A 27,890-nucleotide genomic window follows, 5' to 3' on the forward strand; every position below is an offset into this window, starting at 1 on the left:
CCCCTCCTTTAGCCAGGCAACACTGAGATTATTTTCAACATCTACCACATGAACTTTGTTTTCACGCTAGATAGGACGTTACCTTTGGTGTAAATAGTTAGTTCGATGGCCTTTTGGCTCATCAGCTGAATCAGCTAATGGTTTCGGCTGTCAAATTGCACGCCTTGCTCTTGCATTACCAATTTCCTGTGGAAGTGAGACATCCAGCACGCGCAATTTGTTTCTATTTATGTACATTTATTCTTAGTAAGTTCACTTTTAAATGTTTCCCGATTCTGCCTTTCATTCCTATTTAAGAGAGTATCTCTCATAACCAGGCCTTCAAAAAGGTTAAACATCTTGATTTTAACATCGAGTAATCTCCCAGGTTCTTGCATGCTGTGGTTCTTCTCCTTGTCTTATTCTGGTCATATAGTTAGTGCAGGACTGCTTGCCTTTGAGGTTTCATTTGTGACTTCAGCCATTGCAGCAGTTCCAGGATTTACTGGTTCATTTCACCTGGTCCTTTTCCAAGAACATCTTCTACCACTGCTGAGCGATGGCTCTGCTTGTTCATGAATTTCAGGGATATTGCCGCTGGCGGATCTGATAAGCTTTTCCTTCCAGAGCTGACGGGCTCACATTTGACCCAAAACATCTGTTCAGAAGCTGTCCCAGCCTTCTCGCCTCCTTTCTGATTTGTTTCTGGAGTTTGGGGCTTTGAGGTGTGTTGTCTTAATTCATTCCTTTTACTGCAAAGCCAGAATGGTGGTGGGAAGCAATAGAAGTCAAGGGAGATGGATGTGGCTCTTGCTAAGTGCAGACCTGGGAATCTCGTGCCCCTCAGGCAGGAGCCACTTGTGTATGGGATGACTGATGTTTGTGTTATTTGTACAGTGTGCAGTGATATCCGTATTTGATCCATGATAAGATCATAATCCATGGGAAGCCTCATATATCTCCAGTAACGCCTAGCTTACATGAAGCACCGGGTATCACCTGACCCAGAAGTTACTCTGACAGCCCTCCCACGGCACTCGTGCAGTTGCCTTTTGTTTGTGTCTGTGCTGCTGAGACCTGTGAGGCCTTTGGCACAAGTCTGGCCCTGGATCTACTGGGCATCGGTTTTGTTCAACAGTGGCAACGTGGATGCTCAAAAACAAACAAAAAAAACCATAATTTACCAGACTCGGAAGACCAGAAAAGGTCAGTATGTGAAAAGTTGTCAGTGGAACTGGGTTTTCTTCACGTGTACTATAGTACAAACTACAAGAGCCTACTGTAAGTACTACGGGGTAGCCTCTCGGCACGCTGTCGAGGTGACTAACACCTCACGTGTTGTTTATGCTGTCTGCGCTCAGAGGAAGGCGCCGTGCTCCGCGGGGTGTTTGGGACGGGTGTTTAACGTTGCTGCGTGCTGTCAGCGGCAGGTTGAAGCAACGTGCGCGATGCTCAGGGCGGCAGTGAGGTCTGTGACGTGTTGCGTTCAGAGGCAGCTGGTTCCTCCTACTCACCTGTATCCTGTTGATACCGCGTAGTGGAACGCTAACGTGAAGTTTCACCTCCATGTGCTTCACGTGCACAACCTAGGATTTTTTTTGGAAGGAAAAGCCAGCAGAATAATTGTTTTGAATGAGGTGTCCAGGTGTTTCTCCCAAAACAACGGGGCTCTCCGAGCTGCGGGGTCGCTGCGTGTGCTTGAGGCTCAGCCCCTGGGCGTTTGCTCAGAGCGGGCTGGCTGCTGCCAGGCGGCTTTCAGCACCCGTGGGTGGCACAGGGCGCCTCGTTTACAACCCCACGCTTCTAAATTTTAACCTGAGGCTCCCGTGAGCTCCCAGCGGGGCTGAGCTCCCACAGCTCCCCCTGCGCTGTTACTTTGGGGGGGCACCTCCCGGGCACGGCGCTGCCTTCGGGCGGCCTCCCCTCGCCCTCAGCCCCCCGAGTGCTGGTGTCCGCCCCCCAACCCCGTGTCCGCCCCTTGTCCGTGGTGCTGCCGGCTGCGGGCGGAGCGGCCCCGCCCGGGGGGCGGCGCGGCGCAGGCCCGGGCCCGGCCCCATCGCAGCCCGCGGCCGGAGCTGAGCGGGCGGCCCGGGAGGGGCGAGATGCGGCCGGGGGGCGCCATGGCCGGGGCGGCGCGGAGCTGCCTCTGCCTCCTCCTCCTCCTCCTGCTCCTGCTGCCGGCAGCGCCCGCGGGGCCGCAGCGAGCGGGTGAGTGCGGGGCGAGCCGCGACCCCCGGGGCGGCCGGGCCGGGCCTGCTCCTGCGGGCGGCCCCCCCGCACCCTCAGCACCGCCGGGCCGGGCCCTGAGGGGGGGGTGAGGAGGGCGCCGGGGGTCGCGGGGAGGCCCCGGGGGTCGCCGAGGAGCGGCCGCTGCCGGCCCCAGCAGCCCGGGGCCCTCCCGGAGCCCTCCCGGGGCCCTCCCGGCTGGGGTCCGGCTGCGGGAGGTGTTGGGGTGCTGGGGGTGCTGCTAAGGGGTGGTTCCGTGCTCAGGGCATCCCACTGCAGGCGGCTGCCCTGGAGCCGGCAGCCACACGCCGTGCTGAGCGGTATCGCTCCCGGGGGGCTCTCGGCGTGGCGCTGAGCCCCCCGTTTCTCGCCTGGCACCCGGCGTGTTGTCGGCAGGGGCTGCGAGCTGCCAGCCAGGCAAATCCCGGCTCGGGCAGGTGGCCGGGGGCTGGCTGTGGAGGCAGGGCCCTGCGTGGGCACCGCGAGGGGCAAAGCTCACGGCACATCCCCGTGGGCTGGATGTGTGTGTGCGCAATGGGCCCGTGCTGTCCGGAGGGTCAAGGCTTCGTCCCTGCCCAGGGTGAGGAAGGAAACGCAGGGCACTGGAGCCACGGGTGGTGTGTGGGCAGCGTGTCCCAGCTCATAACGCCAGCTCTGTCCCGAAAGATCCCAGAGCCCGGCTGTCTCAGCTCGGGGCACGACCACGAGGCCAGAACCTGGCACCTGTGCCCGTTCCTGCAGCGTTTGGGCTGGGATGTGAGGGCTTTGGGGGCTCCCCAAGGAAGAGGGGTGTGAGGCAGAAAGGGGCTGTTACCGGAACCTGCTAATTGAAAATTCCTGAATGGACGTAATTGCACGGGGATGTGTAGCCCTAGGGGATCTGTGTGTGTTGTAGTTTTTCCCTTCCTGTTTGTGTCTGTGGGAGGTGTCAGCATTTGCCTGGATAAGTTCATAAAAAAGCAATCTGACACAGCAATAGGCAGGGGTTTTGCCTTCTGCCTCCCATTTCTTCCCCAATTCTTGGTGTAACATACTTATCGGAATGGTCTAGCCGCACTTTATCAGTTTTTAAAGGAATTTTTAAAGTGTCTGAATACTTTGGTTTGAGTTTTCTGAGGAGATGCAATGTTTGCTTAAGATAATGCTTTTGTTCAGCTCACAAGAAACACAGCGCGGCCTCACCCGTATTTCAACAGATCTGGGACAATCATTCAGCAGAGTAAAGAGGTTTTTGTGGTTATTTCCTCTGAGTGAAGAATAAAAAGAGGAAAAACCTCAGTGTAGCTAATGTTGGAGCTTGTAGTGCTTTGCGTGTGGAGAGAGGAAGTTTAAAACACAACTTTGTAGTGTTTGCACGTCTCGAGCATTCTCATTTCTTAAGATTAAAAAAAAAAAAGTTTATTTGCTCAACTCCACTGAGCTCTGTGATTGAATTCGTCCTGCGTGGTTTCCTTTGGTGACCAAATGTAAAGATAGTGACATCCCTGAAAAGAAGCGTTCCCACGAGCCTCCGCCGTGTGAGAAGAGTCGGCCCCTGCAGCTGGAGGAGGTGAGCGGGCGCTGCCCTCGGAGCCAGCACCAGGGGAATCGTCTCCCACCCTCGGGCAGCGCGGCTTTGCTCAGTTTGTCACTGTAAAATGAGAGGCCAGGCTGGAGAGGATGTTAGTGGCAATACCAGAGAAGAAGACCGATGGTCCCTTTGCGGAAGGAGGGTGGCTGCTGTCCTGCAGACAGATGAGAGCGTGGCTTCAGAAAGGGCAGAGGGAATACCAAGAGTCTAGACAGGAAACCCTTACAGCAGAGGTCGGGGTTTTGGTGGGAGGGAGGTGAGAACATTGCTGGAAACGCTGCTGTAGGAGAGCTCAGTGTCATCGTTAACTTCCCACACCGCTAGTAAAATACCAGGAGAAATCCCATTAACCATTCTTGTCTAGTTTAGTGTGAAGTGTTTCAGGCGAGCAGCAAATCAAGTGCACGACTGTTTCTCTTGCCATGATAGCAGGTCATGTTTTCCTTCTAAGAAGGCAGTGACACCAGGACACCTGTGCGGTCTGAAAAAGTGGAGTAAGGGAGGGAGATGTGAAGAGAAGCTCCGGGCAGGAATGCCCTGCAGCAGGAAGGCGTGCCCCACGTCTCCAGGTGCTTTGGAGATGGAGCACGACCGTGGACGTGCAGGGCACACTGTAGTCTTTGAGGCATCAGAGGAACCAGAACTGCTGGCTTCCTACGAAATGTTCCTTTATTTTTGCAGTAGATTTGTTGGCTTGCTGCTTTGTGTGAAGCTCTAAATATTTTTAAGTGGACTTGGATAATATTTACATAGTGTAAGTGAAGGAGTTTCTTGCTTCCAGTAATTTGAAGAATAAATCTTAACTGCAGCTGTCATCTTAGAGCGAAGGTCAGCTGCACATAAACGTGCCTTCCCCGGGATGTGATCGGCTGAAGAATTATACAGAAGTAACTGATGGCTGGCTACCGTTCCGGATGGACGTTTTAATCCCCTTCACAGAATTTTCTCCTCAAACAGTTGCTGCTTGGCAAAGTCCTTTATGGTGTTGATAATGGGGTACAGAGGACACATGCGGAATCTGCAGTGATGCCCCTTCAGTCAGAAGGGATTCGAGCTCCTCAGACAGGGATCAGCAGCACAGGTAACGCGGGCACGTGAGAGGAATACCTGGCAGGAAGGTGCAGCTCTGGGAGGACAGGTGCAAAGTGTTCTTCCGAGGTGGAAGTTGTCTGCACATGAGTGGGGCGCAGGAGCATGTTGGCAGGGAGGGGAATGAGCCTTGGAGTAGGTTAAACTACCAGTGAATCACCCGGGCTGCTTGGTGTGGAAAAGAATAAACCTGTGCAGGCAGATAACCACACGGAGCTGTCCTTCACAAAGCGTCTGAAGCTTGGTACTCGTGAGGCCTCGGTGGCACCCCGTGTCCCGTTCTGGTTCCCTTTTTGGGGTAGGTGCAGTGTGACTGGAGAGCCTGGAGCCCTAGGAGGTGTGCTCCACGAGGGACTGCTGAAAGAGCAGGGTTTACTTCCCTAGGGGAAAGGAGAGGGGAAAATGACAACAAATGGTGCAAATACAACAGCCGTGCGGCCAGATGGAAGGGCAGGGACCCGACCCCTCCGCTGGGGGTGGGTGTGCGGCTGAAACCCCAGCGAGGGGGAGCTGCCGGGCAGGGTGGGAGGCAGGAAGGGGGCTGGAGCTCTGCGTAACCGTCAGGTGACGGTGCGGTTGACCTCATCTGTTAATTGCAATCAATTAGAGCACAGTGGTTAGCGCAGTCGGCATATCTAATGCGTTAGCAATGTGTGTCTGTCTTTTGATTCAGTCTCAGTTGTGTGCATGCTTAAACTCAGCGCTGTTAACTGATACTCTTGCTTTGGTATGGCTGTGACCACACCTTTACAGGAAAATGGCTGAGAATTGCCAGGATGGGTGCAGGCACTGGATGAATCCAAAGCAAGTGTCAGCTTTTGCCGTGCTTCTGTGTGAAAGGAAGAGCTTTCCTGTCTCAGTGGGAAACCTTCCACTCCCACGCAGGGGCTCAGTAAGTGGCAGATAGAAGCGTGTGGTTACACTGGCAGTCCTCTGTGGCGTTCGCTGATGGAAAGCTGTACACAAATCTGGGGAGGATCAGAGGAATTGCAGCGTTTTGCTCCTTGTGAAGAAGGATGCTGTCTGTCAGCAGTCGCAATGCTGAAAGCAGCAGGGGATCCGAAAGGGGTGCTGAGCAGAAACCTGGCCATGCAGCCATCGCTGGCATTTGGAGCGCGGCAGTGCCCAGAGGTGCTGCAGGTGGGATGGCTTTGGAGGTTGCTTCCCCAAGGCCTGACCTGCTTTTTCTCTTCCTCCTCCTCTTCTTCCTCCTCCTCAGTGCAGGAGAAGGCTTGTGGGTTCCTCGTCCTGGCTGCCCATAGTCTGAGCTGGTCGCCTGCTGAGTGAGCTTGGCGTTGGGGAATGAGTTCTGCGGTGCAATAAGCTGCAGTCTGAACTTCCCTGAGTTTTCTTTTTTTTTCCTTCCATGGAAGAGGACGCCTTTGGGCTCACCTGAAGGGCTGGGCAGGAGGTACTGTAACGGCTGGGCCGTGCCTCTGTAGGCACAGCGAGGTGCGGGGAGGCAGGGCATGCAGCTTGGCCTCCGGGCATCGATCTCACCTGTCGGGGAATAAACGCCCCGCCAGCTTCCCTCGGTGTCTGAAAAGCCACAACAGCTCGGATTCATTTCACTGGTTTTCAAGCTCCCACATGTGAGGAGCATGCACGGCATTCTTACTGCGGGTTCAGGGCGGGGAAGGTGATTCACGTCTTCCTGATAATTACGGCAGTCCTTAATGAGACAAGATAAACGCAGAGGATGCAGTTGCTTTTCCCTGCTTGGAAATAACTTCAGCTGGTGCTGCGCCCAGGCCTGAGCAATAAGAAGTACGGCGGTGGTGAGCAGTAGCTGTCAAGATTTGGGCTCCTCCCTAAGAAGAAGCCAGTCGGGTCCCACAGCAGCGAGCCTTGAGGGCAGGAGGAGGATTTAGGGGCAGGGCTCTCTTCGCATGCTTTAATTGCTGAGCCTTTGTGTTTGCCCCTTGTGTCTGATTACTGAATAACCAGTCAGATGTTCCTCTTGAGGCTTGCTAATGAGTGAAATGTTACGTGGGGCAGCCAGCATGGAAGTGAGAGTTAAAGGGAAAAGGATTTGCACTGAGTTCCAACTTCTAACGTGAGCCTTGCTGTACTCCTTCCATCTGCTGAGATGAGAAGCAAGGAGCTGCCTTCCTCCTCCTGTGCTTGAGCTTGTTCTAGCAGGAGGAGACAAACACACCTCCCTCTGATACAGACAACGAAGGGAAGGGTAAGGAATTGCACCTGAAATCAACCCCCAGGCTGGCAGTGGGGAAGTGAGGAAAGGAAAGCAGAGGTGTCAGAAATCCCTGAGACCTGAGGGCGATGCTCCTTCGCCGCTGCTTCTCTGCGACGCAGCCTCCCGGGCTTGCCCTCCTCCCCGAGGTTCCTCCCCAAGGTTCCTCCCCGAGCTGTGTGTGCTGATTCACGCCTCTGTGTGCGGCGTCCAAGGTGCTTTTGGGGAGGCGTGCGGCTCTCTGAGCGCTGCGGGGACCAGTGGGGCCCTGGTGTTTCTGTAGGCTGCGTCCCGAGAGATCCCCCAAAAGTCTCGCAGCGTCTCGTGCCCCCTTCAGTAACCACCGAGGTGAAGCAGCGACGTGTGAGAGCCTGGGACAGGATGTGAACAGAACCGGGTGGCTGGAAGTGACAGAGGGAGAGAGGTGACTCGCCAGAGCGCACTGCGGTGGCTCATCTTGGGGAAGGAAGCAGCCCTTCCCTCTGCTGTTCTCAGGCCAAGGAAGCGTTGCCACAGTACTTGCTGTAGCCTCTGAACTACAGTTCAAGAGCTATTTTCAGGAAGTGTCCCTGATTATGTTTTCCCACACTTCTCCAATGATCGCAGAAATGAACCAAAGTTCTGCTGCCGTGTGCGCGCTGTGCCTGCTGCTTGGTGGGAGGCAGCGTGGCTCTGCCCGTGCTTATGTGACAGAACTGCAGTGTTACAAACAGCACGCAGTAATGCATACGGCTGTGTTCCCCAAGCAGGTGTGTGCTTGCGCTGCAGCCTATGAGAAACTGGAAGCCATCTAACTGCTTTTGCTTCCTCACTGGGATCCTGGTGGGAAGAGCACGGAGATGATGGGCGTAGTGTTCCGTGCTGCGCTGGCGGTGTCGGTGCAAGGCCTGGCTATTGCAAAGTGCACTCTTGGTGTCAGACATAAAAGCATTTGTGGGCTCCTAAGGGATCTCCAGATAATTTGGTAACTGTGATAAATCAAAATCAGTCTGTCCTGCTGTAAATTCTGCTTTTCAGCTGCTGCTTTGCATGCTGCTTTTGTGCAAAGCTCCACCGAAGAGGGGTGCATCCTTCACAAAACTGAAATCAGCCCAATCTGTGCCTCAGGCTGAGAGATGCTGAGCTTGAGAAGGGAAAAGGTACCAGAAAGGAGGCTGTAGGAGGACGAGGGGCTCACCCCAGAAGCAGGAACACTTCCCTGTCTTCTCTTTAGCCTCCTGCTAGTGCGGTAAGCTCGTGGTCGCAGCGAGGAGTGCGGCTGCTCCCTTCCCCTGCCTTTGGCTCGGAAGGCTCACGCGGTGCTGCGAGCTGAGCTCACCCACCTGTGGCTGTGAGCTCGCAGGAGGCTGCTCCTCGTCCGTGGGCCGGGCACAGGGGCAGTGCCTGTGGGTTGGGAAGGTAACTTAGGTGTGCACTAAACTCCTGTCTGCACGTCCATGCAGAGCAGGTGCTGGAAAACCTGGTGGCTCATGCAGGACGGTAGAGTTTTGGTTGCTCTCTGCTCCATCAGGTGATCTGTCTGTTGCATATGCAAATTGTTCACACAGTAATCTGCAAAAGTTTTTTTTTTGCATGTATTTGTTTCGCCCCGCTTGTTTTTATAAGGTGCTTAAGTGCTCTCTAAGAACATAATGAGCAGTCCTGGCGTTCTGTCAGCAGCTCGGCAGTGGCGTGCAGGGCTGAGGGCGTGACGCTGAGCTCTGCTGGCCTCCAGCACGGCGTTGGAAGCCCAGGAACTGCTGGAGCCCCTGGGAGCAGAGCTGGAGAGGCTCTGGAGCCCAGCTGGTGTGTTTCTGCAGCTCGGGAGACCTGGATTTGACACTGCCTTTCTTTCTGTCCTTGAGCGAGTTATCTCTGTGCTGACCTCCTTGATGTGCTCTGATTTCTGCTAATGGAATGTGAGATAGACACCTGTAAGGGAGTAACTGAACCGTGAAGCTTTCAATTCAACGTGTTCTGCTCAGCTCGGTTGTGTGGCCTTTCCCAGGGCAGCCCACGAGTGCCGTGCTCTGAGCCACACCGAGTCCTGCGTGCGTTGGGCCTGGGACTTTGTGTGTTTGGGTGCGGAGCTCCAGGGCTGTGCTGCACAAAGGCTGTGGTGGGGTCTGCCCGGTGCCGTGCACCTGCACGGAGCTCTGGGGGTCTGCTTGCCTCCTCCCTGCCCAAGGGAAAGTTTTTCTTCCTGCTGCCTCATCCTTCCAACTGCTTTGTTTCCTTACGTGGACTAATCTGCTGGCGTTTCTCTCTTACTTTTTAGGTTTCCAGGAAATTTCTGAGCTGTCCTCCTATGAAGTTATAATCCCGCAGAGGTTAGGAAGAGAACGGCGAGAGGCCTCCAATGTCTCCTCGGTGCAGGTACGGGGCAGTATTGACCCAGCTGGGGGCTGGGGTAGACACCTCCAGGGGCGCTTTCCAGCCTGTATTGTTCTGCTGTAATCACATAACTAAAGACTGCACGCCTCAAGGTATTGGGATTAGACCAAATGTTTTTAGTCATGGATTTTATAAGCCTTGGCAGAGTTTGATATTCAGAAAAATGCCTTGCAGTTTATTGCTGTCGATGACTAGTACTCTTGCTGTGATATTTAATGTAGTGATCAGGTGATTCAGCTTACCCACGTAATGTGTAAGGACCCTCGTTGCTGTGCATAGCACTTGGCTGACGCAGGGCTGTGGAGGTACTGGCACACTGAATGCTCAGTGGTAAAACAGTGCTGTCCTCTTCCAGCTGTAACTAAGAGTTTTTTTCTGTGAAAGTCTTGTTATAAACAAGGAATGTGAAAACCACAAAGCTATTTCGAAATAGCTTTCTTCATGTGACTTTTCCCCAGCTACGCAGGAAAAGATGCCACATTCTGGAGGTAGGGACGATTAGAAAATAGGCTTCAGGCTCACACACCCTGCTTACTTCTGCTCTGGTTCAACCAGCAAGATTTAACAAAGTGTGGTGTCTGTGTGTCTGGCAGTTTGCTTGTGTGGATATGCCATGTAGAATCAGCGTGGTTTGTGTTGGAAGGAACCTTTAAAGATCATCTAGTTCAACCCCCTGCCTTGGGTGAGAACGTGTATGGACACAGCAGCCATCAATTCTTTGGGATCTCTGGGAACCAGAGCAAACTCAGATGGCTGAGGCCAGGTTCTCATTGCAGTCTTGTCAGCACAGCGAGGTCGGTCAGGAGCACAACAAACACCCGGCCCCCTGCCCAGCATCGTGGTACCAGCCAGCAGCACCACAAGAGGAGCAGCCGAGGTCAGCAGAGCTCCAAATCCTTCAAGGAAGCAGTTTAAATTTTGTTGCATCTCCCACAGGGACTTTGCTGCTAAGGCCATGTCTGTGAAGGCTAACGGGACAGACCGCTCCTGAGCTGTGGAAGGTGTCAGTAGTGATCTGAATGCTTGTACCCATCGTAGTAGCTTGCAGAGGCTGTTTCTGCCAAACTTTTGGTGCTGTTGAAGAACATTTTGTTCATTAACATAATTAAAATGCAACTTTTTCTTTTTTACGTTCAGGACAAGGTGTCGTACGCTATTGAGATAGAGGGGAAAGAATACACAATTCATCTAGAAAAGAACAAGTAAGTGATGAATTTCTCGATTACTAAATTCCAACTGTTCTGTCCAAATAACAGGTTGGCAGGTAGCATGCTAGTTTTGATTGCTGAGGTTCCTGATGAGAAAGGCAGTTACAAACTAACTCTGAGAAATCTGCAGAGAAAGGCAGCGAAAGTGGGTTGAGCCACATTGTCCTGGCTATCAGCCAGCAATGTTGTTGAGCTCCTGCGACACTGGTGATCCTCTTGCAGTGAAGGAAGTAGTAGTTTGCTCAAAGGGGATCTGGGGAATCATTGAAATAACTCTCCATTCACATCTAAAAATAAACAAACTGAGTTACATTTCAAGTAAATATTTCTGCTTTCCTTTGGGTTTTGTTTATTGTTTCAGGTTTTTTTCCCTGTCTCAGTAGCACAAGACTACTAACAAGTGAGGAAGCGAACTTCATCTCCCAGCTCTTAGTATCTGTAACTTACAGAGAACGTAGATGTTGTCTGTCTTGCTTTTAATTTTTAAAGGGCTACTTGAGCAACAGCAGGTTACCATACATCAAGCTGTTTCCCATGTAAAACTGCCTTCGTAATGGAAGAGACATAACTGTCTAAACAGAAGGCCACAGAGATCTGTCTGCCATTTGCCAAACTCCTGACCCTCAGGAACGTGGGAATTCACCTACACTTGCACCTCTGGATTTACGAGTACGGGTCAGCTGTCATAATCATAGGAGACTTTCCCAATACACTTTCTTCCAAAACTGGGGATGTCATAATCAGCCACCCGAGTGCTGTGCTTTTTTTTTTTTCTGTGTGAAAGCTGGTGAGCTGCTAGCACCATCTAAAGACTTTTGATGCTTGTTCTGCTTACCCAGGGTGAGGTGTTTGATTTGTTTTCATTAACGGTTCAACCATTGTGATATCTTGGATTTTGCTGCAAAAGTTCACAATTTTTTAGTTATTTTTTTTCCCTTTTGAATGATACATTTAATTATAATTTACATACATGTGACACTTAATTAGGATCATCTTGCTACCTGCTATAGCATTATGGTTATGTCATGATTTTCCTCTTTCCTCTCTTCTACTCTCTTTCCTTTCAGAGAACTGCTGCCCAAAGATTTCACAGTTTATACATATAGTAAGGAGGGGAAGTTGCAATCTGAATATCCAGATGTCCAGGTAGGACTTCTTCTTTTTTATACCTTTCCTGAAGGTGTCTTGAACATTGAGCATCAAGACCTGCAGCAGAACTGGGGGTTACCTGAGGCCTAGGGAAAGCTTTTCCTTTTGCACACAGTGGTCTTCCAGATTGGTCAGCTGCTGACCCATCTTTTTGGTTTTATGAGGCTCTGTGTTAGTGACTCTTAAGAAGCTCCAAGGGCTGACAGCCTAGCCATCAGTCCAGACGTTTGGGAGCTACTGGAAGGGGTGGAGGACCTCTGAGAGGGACATTATATGCATAGTGTTGGAGTTATTTCACTGAAAATGTTTGCAGCCCTCTTCAGTAAGAGCAGACTGCCTGCTAGGTTGCCTTTGAAAATTTAATTACTTCTGTAGAACAAGAATAAATAGAAAGTAGCAGCTTTTGCAATACAAAAAGCATGAAAGCGTTTCTAATGGCTTCACTCTTCTTACATACCGGCATTGTTCCTTTGAAAGGGAAGTGTTAGTCATATATGATTCATGGGATCTTGTTTTTGAAAATAGAGCACCTGAACTGACTATTTACTTCCTATAAAAAAATGATTGAGAGGAAAAATGTTTTTTCTGCACAAGGTTACAGAAGTTACGGTGACCCTGAAGGATTATTGCACGCCTCAGCATTCAGTGCTGAAAGAACAGGCAATGTAACCTGCCTGACCCCTATAGTAACATTCAAAAATGCAATTGCCAGAGAAACCTGAATGCATTTGCCATGTATTACCCTATTTTCAAATTTCCAGAACGTCTAATACAGAGGATAAAAAGGAGCTATTGTGTCTGCTCAGGGCTGATGGGGGATGTTCTGTGCTTTTGAGAAGTTTAGGCAGCACAGTGCCTTGGCGAGGATAGCAGGTGTTGGCCCTTTTCTTGCTAGAGGGAGGCTACATGCAGGCCAAACTTTCTCCAAAACTGTTTTTTTTCAAAGTCTGAATGATGATTTGGCCCAAATCAGTAGGGAGGGGCTAGCCTCAAAATATTTGAGGCAGGGCGGAGGACAGAACTGCAGAGAAGGATGGCTTAGTGTCAAAGCTAAGAAATCCAGTCGCTAGATAACGCCTCTGAGCCCTGCCTGTCAGTATTGCTGCACGTTAACAGTGTCAGCTCGGAATCTGGCTTCAGGTAGAAGGACTGAGTGGGCGAGTGGGATTTTAAACTCAGATCTAATGAACTACTGGCTGTATCGAGTTGTGAAGAGCGCATTCTTCACAGAATAGGACTCAGACTGGGTTCCTACCTCCCTATACATCTGACAGCTTGATTAGCTTCTGTTATAGAAGTCCTTGTGGCACCAAGGCATGGGAGGAAGTTTAGGTGCGTGCTGGAGAAGGAAATGCTGTTATGTTGTGGTAGTGCCAGAGGCAAGTTAGAGGCTGTAGACTATAGGTACTTTAAACATTATGTTGTCAACTTGAAGCCACTGCGGGTCAGTGGCAGGCATGGCGATTTACGTGCTATGGGGTCGCACTGGGTGTGCAGAAATGCATGGAATATGCCTGTAATATGCTGTTGTTTTCCCATGCAGGATCACTGCCATTACCAGGGATACGTGGAGGGGATCCTGGATTCTGTTGTTGCTGTCAGCACTTGCTCGGGGCTCAGGTAGCAGAACTCATCTTTTGTGCTGCAGTTGTCACGTGAGGCTCATGGTTCATTTAACCTGAAACAAAAATTCTTTCTCTGTTTTTAACTACTGTTCAGCCAGATGGGTATTCATGGACTGGGGCTGAGCTGCAATAGCGTGTATCTTTATGTAGTCTTTCTGCAGTATCGTTTGTTCAGGTGGAGGTAACAGATATTTCCACTAGCTTTAAATATAAGCTAATGCAATTCGGTATCAGTACAGAAAGCCATTTGTTGACACAATTTTTGCCTTATTTGATTTGATGGTCATTATGAAGAACTATACTCAGTGCAAAAGTGTAAAGTGTTATACCATTCTGCAAATTTTTTAGAATTGCACTTTAGCTTATGCACTTCGAATGTGATTGAAAATTCTTTTTGTGTTAATTTCCATACCTTTTGTGCTAATTTCCATATCTTTTGGGACTTCATTTTGATGCAGCAGCGTGCCAGACACAAAAGCAGTGATAATAATGGAGCTACATTTTTTCTGCATGTGATTTAATTTCTCAGGCATTGCAGACTGATGGAAACGTTTAATTTGCTGTATTTGTGAGGGCTGTGTTCAGCCTTTAAGTGAAGCGTACTGTTTTGCAAGGACAAAGAGGACAGAGATGCAGTTATTCCTTCAGTTATCAAAGAACAACTGTTTCTTTTTCTTTTACTGTAAAAATCTGCATAGTTATTGTGTGTTTAATGAAAAAACTTCTTGAACATCACCATATTTTAGGGGGTTGGTGACCATAGAGAACATCACCTATGGGATTGAGCCCATGGATTCGTCCTCTGGCTCCAAACACATTTTATACCCATTGGATAATGTGAAGAAAGAGCCCACAACATGTGGAGTAACCACCGAAGGCCACGAAAGGGAACATGCAGGGGAAAATCACCATCCCAGTATGACTCAGCTGCTGCGAGTAAGTGCACCACTGTTTTCTCCATAGTCCCCTATAATGGATTTTGTGAATGTTCAGCTAAGAATATGGAAGCAGCTTACTGGATTTCCTGGGGTTTAGCACATACCTAAAGGTTTCTGATCCAGAGGGTTTTCTACTCTGCTGGAAAATGCAGTTGTCGCAACAAAGCAGTTGCAATTTTCTTCTGCGTCTGCACAGAGCAGTGAGAGTTCAGTGGTTGGCTAGATTATTCATTGACAGAGCTTTCAGGGGCTTTTAAAGGCAGGAACAGTGCCATTATTGGAGAGGCTCATTATCAAAGTATTACATCATAAGCCGGCAGAATATTGTGTTTAGTCCATTCTCCTAACCATCAGTCTAGCAGTTAGGTGTGAATGTCCCCTTTGCTGTTTAAAGACTGGCTATATGGGAACACAGATGCTCAATTTTAGTGTAAAATGCTGTAGAGAAATTGTCATTGCTTTGGATTGCACTTCTTGCTTTTGGCTAGTTTTCAACTTGGCGGAGTGACTCTTAAACCACTAGTTGTGCCAAGTGAGATATGACAATATAATATTTCTTGTTGTTACTTACTTCTGAGTTAATAAACTTGAAATTATCCAAAACCTTTTTCCCCAGAGAAAAAGAGCCGTCCTACATCAAACAAGATACGTGGAGCTATTCATAGTTGTGGATAAAGAAAAGGTAGGGATTGTGTATTGCTTTCTGTTCCTTCTCCCAAGGAGATGACTTGAAAAGCCCCCAGTCTCCGTTATTCCCAAATGGGCTGTTGAAAGACAATGACACTTTAGACAAGGTTATGCAAAAATGTTAACCTGTAACTGAATAAATATGTCCTCTGTGATACTCCTCAAGAAAACAGTAAACTGTCAGACACAGAGAGTTTCTATCTGCAAAGGAATTAATGGTAGGAAAACATATGGCAAAAATTGCCTTTCCTGTTCTCTCTTGGATATTGAAAAGCTCAGTAACAGCAATGAAGATGCTGTTTTCTTGATAAGCAGGGGTTCAACTTTGTATCTTTTAAGCAGGAGATTGGGAGCCTGGCAGGAGTAATTTTTGTTATTAGTCTTAAAATGTTTTATTCGTTTTTCTTTTTTTTTTTTTTTCTTCTTTTCATGACCAAGTTTATTTATCTTGCAGTTTGAAGATTTTGGGAAAAGTGAAACAGAAGTAAGAGAACACATGGTGCAGCTGGCAAACTTCCTTGATAGTGTAAGTTACAGACACGCTGACCTTAAGGAGGAATGACAGCATGTGCAACAGCCTTTCAGCTCTGTTTATGTTTATAAACTTCCACCTTGGAGTTTGTTCTCTTACCACTTTAGAGAGAATGAAATAAAGGTTTTTGTCAAGCTAGGAACTAAACCTGTTCCAACATTTCATCACTATGAAAGCTTTTTTCCTGCCCTAAATTCATCTGCAGTTATTCTTGAGAATGAACTTAGGGAACTGTTATAACCTGTGACACAGTGACAGGACAGGTTATTGCTGTCTTTGTGTATGTAACCTTTAGGTTAGAGAAAAAGCATCTCTTTCAAATTGACTGTTTCAGATGATATTTGTCAGGATTTAGAATACTTTTTATTTGTGTCTTGGATTTCCTTGTAGTATGGCCACTGTGGCATTTAAGCGTTGATTCCTTAGCTAATTAAAATGTAACTTACCGGGAAAATGCATCCCGTTCATTTGAACGGTGTACTTAATTTAAAAAAGGAAGTGGAAAAAGTGTGTGTGGGGGAAAAGTAGGTTCTCACAGTTAGATACGTAACACAACACCACTTGTTCTTATCTGAAGGTCTTCAGAAATATTTCTCCTTATTTTATTTTTTCTTCCCCAGATGTACGTAATGTTGAACATCCGCATTGTACTGGTTGGCCTGGAGATCTGGAAGTACGAAAACATCATCAGTACAGACGGAGGTGCTGGTGATGTGCTGGCAAACTTTGTACAGTGGCGAGAGAAGAATCTTGTTTTGCGACGGAGACATGACAGTGCCCAGTTTGTTCTGTGAGTCGAGGTTCCTTCCCTTTGGCTTTTAAGAAGCTTATTCTATTCCTGTCGGCTTAGCTGTGCTCTAGCATCAAAAGTAGCTGTTTTCTGGCAGAGTATCGAATGCAATCTGCTGTGTTTTATGGGAAAACACTCCAAGTCAACTTACGGATTTTAAGGTTTCTGTGGTCCTTGAATGTCCTCCGTGACAGATACATTCCTAAATTTATTTTCTCGTTGCACATCTCCTGCAATGTTATATTTTTGTATTGTGTAAAGCTTGTAATCAGATAATCCTTTGTCAGGATTGTACACTGTTCAGACTTGTAATGTAGGGCTTTTTTGCTTGGAAGTGAGCATTAGCCTGGTGCTGAGCACTGCATCTGCACGGAGTAAAAGCTGTTTCTGCAGTTGGTATCCAGAAACCGGCTGCGCAGTTTGAGCTTTGCCGCGTGACATTAATCTGTCTGTTCCTGTTGCCTGAAGCAAGCACAGAATTTGCAGGACGCGTGCCCCCGTGCACTTCCTGCCCCTGCAGATAGCACAGGACTTAGGAAGCCACTACCCAAAGTACAAAGGAGGGCAGAGGCGAGAGCACTGCTTTGCACGGGGGCAGCTGCCCGATCTGCCCTGCCACAAAGCAGTAGCTCCCCTTCCTGCAGGGCAGCAGGAGCTCAGAGCCTCTTCTCCACCGAGGCAAAGCACCACTGGTCAGGTTATGAGGGCAAGATGGCTGAGAAAAGTACTTTTAAAAATTGTTTTGTATGAAGTAAAATGTGGTTCGTTACACTTAAGCTTTAAGATCTATGCAGAAAAAAATAAGATAGTAATGAAAAGGAAGTCAGCAAGGAAAGGAACCTATGTTTGGCAATAGTAGAAAGGCAGTTAATGGCCAATTTAAACACATGATTGTAAGGGTGGAGAACTTAGCTTTTCATGTTTAAAAGGAATATGTGGGAGGGGCTGACTCTCTGCAATCTCTTAATTCAATTTAAAAGAAAAAAATGAACAGAAAGATAAAGCTGAAGTAGTACCTTCATACCCAAAATAAACAGTAGCGCTTGTAGCAGTGTTCCTCCCATTTGCTAGCATGTGAAAGCTGAAAAGCCAGTGTTTTGTGCCCAGAGGCTACTGAGTGGCTGTATGGATGGGCTGTATTATTAACAGACAGTATTATGTTGTCTGTATGATTATATTTCTCCTTTTCTCTCACTGACTTCAGGAAGAAGGGATTTGGTGGCACTGCTGGAATGGCCTATGTTGGAACAGTGTGCTCCAAGAGCCACGCAGGAGGCATTAATGTGGTGAGATATCTTTAGTAATGCTGTGAGTATGAATGAGATAAATAAATTGCACTCCACACGTCTTCCTGGAAGTACAGAATCTTTACCAACACAGCTGCAGTGGCTTAATGGGGGCTTTCGTGGTGTCACAGTTTCTGGCAATGCCATGATACCTGGGTCACAACTCTTCTGCTGTCTTTTGCATCCTCTGATTAGCCATCCTTCTCCTCAGCGTGCAGTGCTCATGAAGAAGGGACAGGATTTCTCTGCTGATGTTTTAAGCACCCAAGTTGTAGAAGTATGTGGGAGCTGTGAGCATTTATCTCAGATCTGTCCCCTGTCGGTGTCTGCTTGACATCTGCAGCTGTGCCATTCTGTGGAACAGTGCTGGTTGGTTGCCCTCTTATGTGAAATTCCAGAGCATTAGTGAGCTGCATTGACTTTTTGGCACATAAGGAAGCACTGACTTTCTCAATATAAAAGCGTCCGCTAACTTCCTCTGTTTTGCTCATGTGCAGTTTGGAAAAATCAGCATACAGATGTTTGCATCAATTATGGCTCATGAACTGGGACATAACCTGGGGATGAACCATGATGACGAAAGAGTCTGTCACTGCGGAGCAAGCAGTTGCATTATGAGCTCTGGGGCATCGTAAGTAACTGAGGAAAGGGGAGGCAATTCCAGGCTGTCAAAACTCCCTGTGTATATGCTTAGTTTTTACAAGTCACAGGAAAGCAAATACGATGCTTGTTCTACAACAAGCATGTGGATTGACATGGTGTAAAGATATGCTCATGTTCTCTGTACAGGGGATCAAGGAACTTCAGCAGCTGCAGTGCGGAAGACTTTGAGAAGCTAACTCTCAACAAAGGTGGAAGCTGCCTGCTCAACGTTCCCAAGCCTGATGAAACCTATAGTGTCCCATACTGTGGGAACAGGCTGGTAGATGTAGGGGAGGAGTGTGACTGTGGTTCGCCAAAGGTTGGTAGCTTGCACGTTTACAAATGCTGCCTGGGTAGCCTTGCATGCCCCTCACTGGAGAGCAGCCTGTGGCTGGCTGAGGGTGTGATTTCCTGACATTCACAGAACTTCTGTTTTCAGGAATGTGAAAGTGATCCTTGCTGTGAGCCAGGTACTTGTAGGCTCCGATCTGGTGCTGCATGCGCTTACGGTGACTGCTGTAAAAACTGCCAGGTAAGAGGCTGAGGTGTATTATTTGGAAGCGTTCTTCAGTGGGTTTAGAAAAGGAGCGTGGGCCTAGCCAGGGCATCTGTGAGATGAGCAGCACACGCTGTGCTGGGAATTGCCCTGCACTTTTACAGCACCCCCAGAGGGCTGCAGATCAATGCCCTTTCTGTGGGGAGCACACTGTGGGTTGGGTGCATCATTCACTGCTGTGAGGTTTATATTTTCTGATAGTTTCTCCTCCCCAAACTCTCTCTTTAGCTCCTTCCTGGAGGAACTGAGTGTCGGGCGAGTAACAATGAGTGTGACCTACCAGAGTACTGCAACGGCACATCCCAGTTCTGCCAGCCAGACTTCACTGTTCAGAACGGTCACCCGTGCCACAACGAGGAAGCCTACTGTTACAATGGTGTTTGCCAGTACTACGATGCACAGTGTCAGGATATCTTCGGCTCAAGTGAGGAAGAGCTCAGTATTACAGTTTTTCTAGGAGACATAGTTAAAAGAAAACACTGAGCTTATTTAAAATGTTTCATTGTTTTCCTGTAACAATGACCAGATGGCTCTGGCAAAGGATTTGTGGCTTTACCTTCACACATTTTTCCTTTGTTGCAATTAATGCTGTGCTGGTGATTCAAGTAGTAGTTTTCTGAGCATTCGTATTACAGTGAGGCTTCTGCTTTATAGGACTTGAAGAAATAACATCCAGTCAATTATGCCATTTGATAAGTAACTTTTTTAACTTTTTTTTTTTTTTTTAACTTGGGACCTTGTAGTGCTGACAGTTTCACTCTATCATTTTGATCAAGCTCTTGAGCTATCTGTGTTGCATGGAAAACATTAGGCATAGCAGGGTAATTGGTTTGGGGAATGGAAACATGATGATGTGAGATGTTTCTGTCTGTTTAACCTGGTTCCTCTGTCTGGGGGAATGGGCTGTTTTTTTCAGAAGCCAAAGCTGCCCCGAACATTTGTTTTGCTGAAGTGAACTCCAAGGGTGATAGATTTGGTAATTGTGGTTTCCATGGCCATGACTACAAGAAATGTTCCAGCTGGTGAGTTGAGCCTGACACATCAACAAATTCCTAAATGTATCACTGAGATTTATTTGGGTGCCACAGTGTTAACTTGGGGTTGTACAGCAGGCTCGCTGAGGGAGAGAGACGTTATGCCATAATCTAACTTTATCAGCAATGCACGTGTCACTCAGTAACCACAGTGAGGTGGTTTAGGAAAGGTCTGAAAAAGATCTGAAATTTCTGAAGCTGTTAGTAGCACTTAACTAACTCACAGTCCCCACACCTGCATTCCTAAGCTTTGATGGCTTTTGTTTTAGATTGTCTGGCTTTTAACTCTTGCCCTTAATAGTTGAAATGGGTTTGAATATTCAGGCAATTCTTCTGTAGCTGGGTTTTGAAGCTTTTGTGCTTGTGCTGCAATTCCTATGCATGCAGTGTTCTGTTGCCTCAGGGTGTCTTTGTGTCGTGCACTCAGACTTGGGGCTATGGCAGGGAGAGTTTGTTCTACATCTGCCATCATTGATTGTTCTTATCCTGAAGTCTTTACATACAGGAAAAAGAATAGGAAATGGTCATGTTTTCTTTAATGTAAAGATCCTGGCAGCTTGCAGAAAGAACGGGTAAATCCATACCCTTCCAGCACTGAAACCAGGCCCAGCTGAATTCTGTTTGGCAGGTTGCCTCAATTTTATTTTCAAGTAGCGTCTTCCAGTAGAAAGAAAAGGTCATATCTGCTCTTAGTTGTCTTCTCAGAATAAATTAGTGTCATCATTACAGTATTTGTATGTTGATGTTGTAGGAATGCCATGTGTGGGAAGCTGCAATGTGAAAATGTGAAAACTATGCCTGTTTTTGGAATTAAGCCTGCCATTATCCAAACTCCCATTAGAGGCACCACGTGCTGGGGTGTAGATTTCCAGCTAGGCTCCGATGTCCCTGATCCAGGAATGGTGAATGAAGGCACTAAATGCGGTGCTGGAAAGGTAATTAACAAGTCAAAAGTGACTACTAGTAATTTGGGTTTTAATGTGAATAAAACTTTGAGCTGCCTTGTTTTATGGGTACATATGGCCACTATTTTTTTGGGGGGGAGGGGTTCACATAACTAATGCAGAACTGAGTAAGTCCATTATGTCCACACACTGCTTAGTATTGCAGTGCATGTCCAGAAAAAAATAAATCTAAAACCCCTCTCATATGTAGATGAAGCAAAAGAAAACAAATATTTTAAGAGTCAGAATCCTTCCTCCATTAGTGAGCAGGAAGAACTAGGCTTGCAGAAATGCCTCCGAGAAAATTTTCAATTAAAATCAACCTAAACTAAATGTACTTGAGAAGCTTAGCACCAGTAGAGGAATGTACATTCCGCATCCCCATACTGCACACTGCTAATCCTTTACATTCAGACAAAAGCCTTCAAGTGAGAATTCAGACCCCATACTGAGAAACCTTTTGTAGAAGAGGTGTTCCTGTGGAGTTAAGGTTTAACACACAAAAGTCCGAGACTTGCATTGCGGTCCATGAGAACAGAGTGCCTTGAAAGCCATGTGCAGTAGAGCTATCCGAGGTGAAGCAGGCAGCCTGGGGAGCAAGGAGTGGGAAGAAGGGGTGGGTCAGTGAAAAGCCAGCATGCTTCACTTGTGTGCATCTCTTTAACTCCCCTAGATCTGTAGGCATTTCCAGTGTGTGAGTGCCTCTGTCCTGAACTATGACTGTGATGTAGAAAGGCAGTGTCACGGGCATGGGGTAAGTAGTGCAGGAGCCTCTGCTCCTACAAATAGTCCACTTAGAATGGCTGCTAAGGCTGTAAGTTTTGATACAACTGGCAGTGTTTCTATACGAGGCTCTCTGACATATATATACTTGAAAGCTCTTAAGATAATAATTTGTTTGCTGAGCAGGAGTAATTCCCAGTTCCAGGATTGCTAATGTAACTTGAAACTGCATCTCACAAAAAAAAGGGCAGTTGGGACAGCCAATCTTTGGAAGCTCGTCCTGAACAATGCTGTGCTTGCTCAATCACGTGAAATCTTGAAGACACGTGGCCTGGCCTGGCCTGGCCAAAGACTATCTAGAATTGACATGGGAATTACTGGTTAAAGTTCTCCAGGATGAGTGATGTGGAAGGGACAGAATAGACAGTCATGGCTACAGCATGCTGCTTTTAAAAATACAGAAACATAAGTTACCAATCTGTTTATATAGACCTTTGCAAAATGAGTATTCAACTGAATATTAAAGTGCCTATTGCAGTGAGTTTTCAAAACAATTCGTCTTATTCCAGCAACTCTGTCACGGTGTATGTATAATGCTAACTATTACTCTGTATCCTAGGAGGAGAAATTCCTGAGTGCAGTGTTAGTAGTTGTTCGTATAACTTTTTTTTTCAAATTTCCAAATGGGCTGTAGCAGTTGAAGACACCTTGCTGTCTTTGTGTTCTCACTATTCTTAGCCAGAAGATACTTTCTCTGGGAACATGCAGTAATAGATGGCTTCTTCCTCTGTTTTGTTTTTTATTTATGTGTGTGTGTGTTTTATTTCAATATAGGTGTGCAATAACAACAGGAACTGTCACTGTGAAGCAGGCTGGGCCCCTCCTTACTGTGAGACTAAAGGCTACGGAGGAAGTCTTGACAGTGGACCTCCTTATAACGGCAAGTAGTGCGAAGGCAGCTCTGGAGCTGTGGGCCTGTCTTGCTAGGGGTGATGCTGGGCTGAGTGCAGTGCCTGATTGCTTGGAAGCAGCTCAATTCTGGTGTCTGAAGTGCTGGTGGTTGGCTGTTGACCAGGTTTCATTTGCAAGCAATACCAGTTAGGGTTTTGAGCTCAAGGTGTTGCCCTTCTTTCTTTTGGGGTGCAGTAGATCTTCAAAGAAACTGGTCTGTTTTAGCTGTCTTCAGCTGATTTCTGCCAACTTGGACCAAAATCAACTTGGACTTCTCTGTATCTGAGCTGGGAAAATGGCCCTTTTTAATCTTAGATCCAAAGAAAACATGACGGTTGTCTGAGGATACAAGACATATGCCCAAATATTTTATTTTCTGATCATCTTTTTTCAGAAATTCTCTGGTCACAGGTGGAAAAAACGTATGCTTTATGATATGCTGGGCTATAACAGCATATTGCTTTACAAAATTAATTCCTAATTTCTTTCACTCCATCACTGTGAAGATTTTGAGCTCAGCTGAAAGACAAGAAAACAGAGTTTCCTCCCTTTGATCCAATCATACCTCTGTTTACTTTACGCAAAGAGCTCAGGTTCTTAGCAATCTCTGCATTTTTATACATACCAAATTTCTCCACGACAGGCTGTGGTGCGATTCCCCAGTCTGTTATTATGCTAACACAGTATCTAGCTTCCCTCAAAAACCTCTACCATCTTATTAAAAATGGTCTTCAAGATCATTCTTGCGGTCTTAATAGTTTCTTTAGGTTTTTCTTCCATGAAGAATGGAGGGTAGTTGGAAAAAAACAATCCTGCTAAATGCTGCAATGAGTTGAGGGGTGGTAATGCTATATAATACTTTTTTCCTCTCCATCCTTTTGTCCCTATCAGACAAAGACACCTCCTTGCGGGATGGACTACTGGTATTTTTTTTCCTCATCCTACCACTCCTTATAGCTGCTGTTCTGGCATTTGCAAGGAGAGACAGGCTGAAGAGATGGTTTAGAAGGTTAATGTCACGCTGTCATTCGTAAGTATATTCTCCTCCTTACCTTCTGCCCTTTTGAGGTAGTCCATAGACATTTCCTTACACAAGCCAATACCAACATATGTAGGCATATTCCAGTCCCAAGATGGTCAAGCAAAGACTGCTGCACCAAATGTCATGTGTAGCTTGCCCTTGGCAATGACACAAAAGATAAAAGTTTTTCTGTTCCCACAACGTATTTTTTTTCTTTTTACCATTATGTTTGAAGCCGTGTCTTTGGTGATAGGTTTTATGTTTGTTTGGTTGGTTTTTTTTTGGTTCCTATGTTTAGTACAGAGGCAAAGCAAAGCTGTCATAATCCTAAACAGAAAAAAAGGTTGTTTCTTAGCTGTGTGGCAAATACTGTCTTCCTGATGTTTGATATTTGCTAAGATACTGTAAATCCATGTAGCAAGTAAGAAGCACTCGGATTCATAGCCTACTTGGTCATTCTAACGCGTTTATATGCTCACACAGTTTATATCACTTGGATTTCAGGCCACCTCCTAGAACAGAAACAGAACCAAGAGACTACCAACACAGAGGCTTTTCACATGGCATGCCTTATTCGTCAAGAAGTGTACCCATGGTAGGGATGATTCACTTTCCATTACTTTGTCTCTAAAGTAACACATGAGGACAGTATTTCTTTTTATTATTCTTGCACTAACAGAGGCTTCAAAGCTATTTTATTTTTTCGTTTCTGTAATCATTTTCTTTCTTTGCTAAGAAGGGAATGGAAATATTTCCTAAAGGCAGTGGAAAAGCTCCTCCGTTCTCCCCTGTTCAAGCACTATGGGTTTCTCTTACAGATTTTTTTGGCTTGGTGGGCAGTTTACCTGCTCTGCTACCCCCTCATCCTTACACTGGAAGCAGTCATCCCACCTGGGGAGTGGAGCACTCCTTCCCACCTCCTTGACCTCCCTCCTTTGCAGACCTGTTCTGTCTCTGAGTGCGATAACCAGTCAAAGCACTGCTGCTAAACAAACCAAACACTTGTCAAGATCAGCCCTTCTATTTTTTCCAGAAAGCAGTACTCTTCAGACTGCTGTTACTTCTTTCTACTGAGCTTCTTGGAAGGAAAGAGTAACTCTGACATTTCCAGATCTGTTTGCAAGAGGTCTTAAATGTCAACTAAATAATGAAACAAATATTTCAATTTCCTAACTATAAATCTGTGACTGTTCTTGTAATGTTTCCTTCATAGGATATGGAACCAAATACCTTCCCTGTGCCATCTTACCCAGTTAACCAGCATCCTCAGCAGGCTTACCACCAGTCCTACTACCCGTCTCCACAATACCAGGCAGCACAGCCACAGAAGCTGCCAACAAGGTTGGTCTGAGTTATTGCAAATACATCAACACAATTGGTAGTAGTTATATAGCTTGTCACTGCCTTCATCTGTGTGTTAGGGTATTTCATCATGTGTTATATGCATGCAGAACAGACCTATTATTGAAGAAAGTTTCTCCTTCATTTCACACTTCAGAACTGAAGCGCTATTACCCGTAACATTCATTTTACACGTTGTCAGAGCTAGATTTTGATTAACAGGTTTCAGAATGCTTTTCTGGGGCTAGATTAGCCCTGCATGCAGGTGAAGAAAGTGCCTCTCAAAGGACATAGTTTAAAAGGAAATTACTCAAAAATCTGGCATCTCTCTGATTCATAAATATTATTGCCAAGTACAGGATCATTTCTTAATTAACTTTGAATAGGTTTGCTTTATTTTTCATTTTACTTTTGAATTGTATTTCTAAGATCTTAATGCCTGTGCTGTAAAATATGCTTATCCAGAAAGTACAATGCATCAAGAGAGGAGAGGGAGTATTTTAAAATAGCTTGCGTTGGTGAGAAACTTGTGGGGGTCTTTGAACTGTTTTGGGAAAAATTGTAAATTGAAACTGTGGGAAGAAATACAGGCAGTGGAAAGAAGAGTTTGACCATGAGGAGTTTGAAATGAGCCTTAGCTCTGGGAGATGGGTGTGCTAGAAGCAGTGTAGCTGGAGAGGGGGGAGTCTCTGCCATCGGCCTTGGGGCATGCTTGTGCAAAGCAAGAGGAAGAAGGGGCAGCTTTACTGTGTGTGTTTTTAGACGTAGTCATCTGAACTCACAACGGCTTCTCTGTCCCCCTTGTAGGCCACCTCCTCCGCAACAGAAATGTGTACCTCAGGGACCTCTTCCATCACAGCAGAAATGTTTACCTCAGGGACATTATTTTCCTTCTCGACCGGCACCTTTGCCTCCCAAATAGCTTTTGGCTTCTTTGAGGCCTTCACGTGAGCTGACCTGTTCGCTGAAGCAAAGCTGAAATTGCATTTATCCGTCTTGCATCGAGTGGCCCATGGTAATCCCAGAAAGCCTTCCTTCTGCAGCCTTGGATAAGGCAAATGAGATATTGAAACAAGGAATGTAAAACTTTAAACTAAATACCTCTACCAAAGCTACAAGAACTGAAAACATCAAACCTGTTCTTAGCTCTGTCTGAGTATTGTGGCTTTGTAAACTGCAGCAGGGCTGCCCAGCTGGAAGTGGAGCAGTCTGCAGTTAATTAATCTTTAAAGTACAGCACTTAGGAGTTGCTTTTTGTTTCCCAATTTCTGTGGTGAGCCCTAATAATGAAATTATTTGTTGTTGTCTTTCCAAATGTACAGTGAAGAATTAAAGTAACCCATACTAGTATCAAATCAAGGAAATCTGGCCGATTAATTTAAAACTTACTTTGCACGGACTGGAAACTGCTACCCATTTACACATAAATGGCACAAGCGGAATAAGGTATCAGTGTACTTTATCAGAGGAAGATAAATATATTGTAAACATGTTTATGCATGTATATATGTTTATTGATGTGTAATAATGCACTTAAATTCTTAATTTCATGCTGACTGACACTAAGCTGTACTATATGAACATTAAGTTTAATTTAATGTTTTTAAATTAGTAATTGTGAGTTGCTAAATGAGAATCCTGCACTAACTTCCACTAATACCATGAATGGGCAAGGAAAATAAAGGTACGAAAAGACACGGCCATATTTTGTTTTTAAAAAAACAGAGTGCTCTCAGATTTTAAACCGGGTCTAGAGACTACAAAGGAATCTCTGCAGAACACTGAGAAGCAAAAAATGTGTATCTGCTTAGACCACCTGAGCTTCTCCGTGCACTTTAGACAGGAGCCTGTTGACTAATGCGAGTTTGTCACCTAATCTTCAAACCCTTTTAACGTCAGTCAGGATGCTTATATAGGCTAACTTGCAGTACCTTGTACTGCCGTCAGTTTCTGCAGCATTGACTAAACCAGGTTTTAATACTGCTTCTGAAAAGGAGTGTTTAGCACTTGGTGTGTGAGCAGAGGAGGTCTGTTAGTTGTGATACAGTTGTGCTGTAAGTAGAAACTGAATGATGGTGGTGACGAAGAGAAGTCCATTGCACAACCTTGCTAAATCTGAAGGAAACACTGAAAAGCGTGCTTGGCTTTCTCACTTTGTGCTAGCCACTGAGTACAAACGCGCTCTGTAAAGATCCCCCATAATATTGCCAAAAAAATCTTTTCCTTTGTATATACATATATAAATATATATATAGTGTTTGCATTTGCAGTAATAAAATACTTGAACTCTTGTGGTTTCCCATAAACTTAGACTAAGATTTATAACACTATTAAAATACGTAAAATGTCAGCTAAGGTATCACCAGACTTATCTGTGGGGGTCTTCTTTTTGTTCCAAGATAATCACTTCCTACTTTTTGTTGTATTCTACTCAGTTTGGGCTGTCTGTAAGTACCTAGCTTTGCTGTTTGTAAGGCGATGTCTGGCCGAGCCCCTCGAGGCAGCTCGCAACAGTGGCCAGGTTCGCTGGGTGTGTTTGGGAGGAGGGAACCCAAGTCACAGAGTAATCCTGGAGGAAGACGTACTTAACTGAGTTTAAAGCCGTACGTGTGAACTAAAACTATGCTGAAAATGGTGCCTTCTAATAGCTAAGTTTTTATACTTCGGTGTGCATGTTAGCAATACTTGCAGGGCGGAGGTCTAGGGCAACGAACGTGCAGTTTTTAGAAACAGTTCTATGGAAAGGAAATCACTCATATTTTAAATGTATTAAATACTGAGTATGACTACTGACTTTTTTAAAGTGTACACTCATCCCTGTCACCTGATCAGGTTTGAAGGAGCGGGAAATGTTGTTCATGTCCCATACTCATTTAAAACGTTGCACTGGGAGCAACGTCGCCTGTTTCTGTGCACCTCCGGGACCGCGCCGCGTGCCAGTTTTGTAGCGTTTGGGTGCAACGAAAGGGCTGTTACCGAAACCCTTTGTAAGAAACGAGCAATAAAGATGCCAGTTTTGTACAAAAGCGCTC

General features: G+C 46.5%; 1 protein-coding gene across 3 annotated transcripts; it reads left to right on the forward strand.

The window, feature by feature from the left end:
* On the forward strand, positions 1-27,884 carry ADAM9 (ADAM metallopeptidase domain 9). Of its 3 annotated transcripts, none has more exons than XM_084499470.1 (22): positions 1-246; positions 9,316-9,413; positions 10,569-10,633; positions 11,707-11,785; positions 13,332-13,408; positions 14,160-14,349; positions 14,968-15,033; positions 15,493-15,564; positions 16,191-16,360; positions 17,565-17,646; positions 18,144-18,277; positions 18,436-18,607; positions 18,728-18,820; positions 19,073-19,268; positions 19,761-19,866; positions 20,630-20,813; positions 21,496-21,576; positions 22,380-22,485; positions 23,388-23,526; positions 24,022-24,112; positions 24,731-24,858; positions 25,666-27,884. In XM_084499470.1, the coding sequence occupies exons 1-22, from the start codon at positions 138-140 to the stop codon at positions 25,778-25,780; spliced, it is 2,553 nt and encodes an 850-aa protein (XP_084355596.1). In that variant the 5' UTR covers positions 1-137; the 3' UTR covers positions 25,781-27,884. The 3 variants fall into 3 exon arrangements, with proteins under 3 accessions (XP_084355596.1, XP_084355598.1, XP_084355597.1); XM_084499472.1 differs by having other exon boundaries at positions 2-231; XM_084499471.1 differs by lacking the exon at positions 1-246 and adding an exon at positions 2,043-2,187.
* The last annotated feature ends 6 nt before the right edge of the window (positions 27,885-27,890 follow it).

Source organism: Aythya ferina (genome assembly GCF_964211825.1).
Source record: "Aythya ferina genome assembly, chromosome: 27".
NCBI lineage: Eukaryota > Metazoa > Chordata > Aves > Anseriformes > Anatidae > Aythya > Aythya ferina.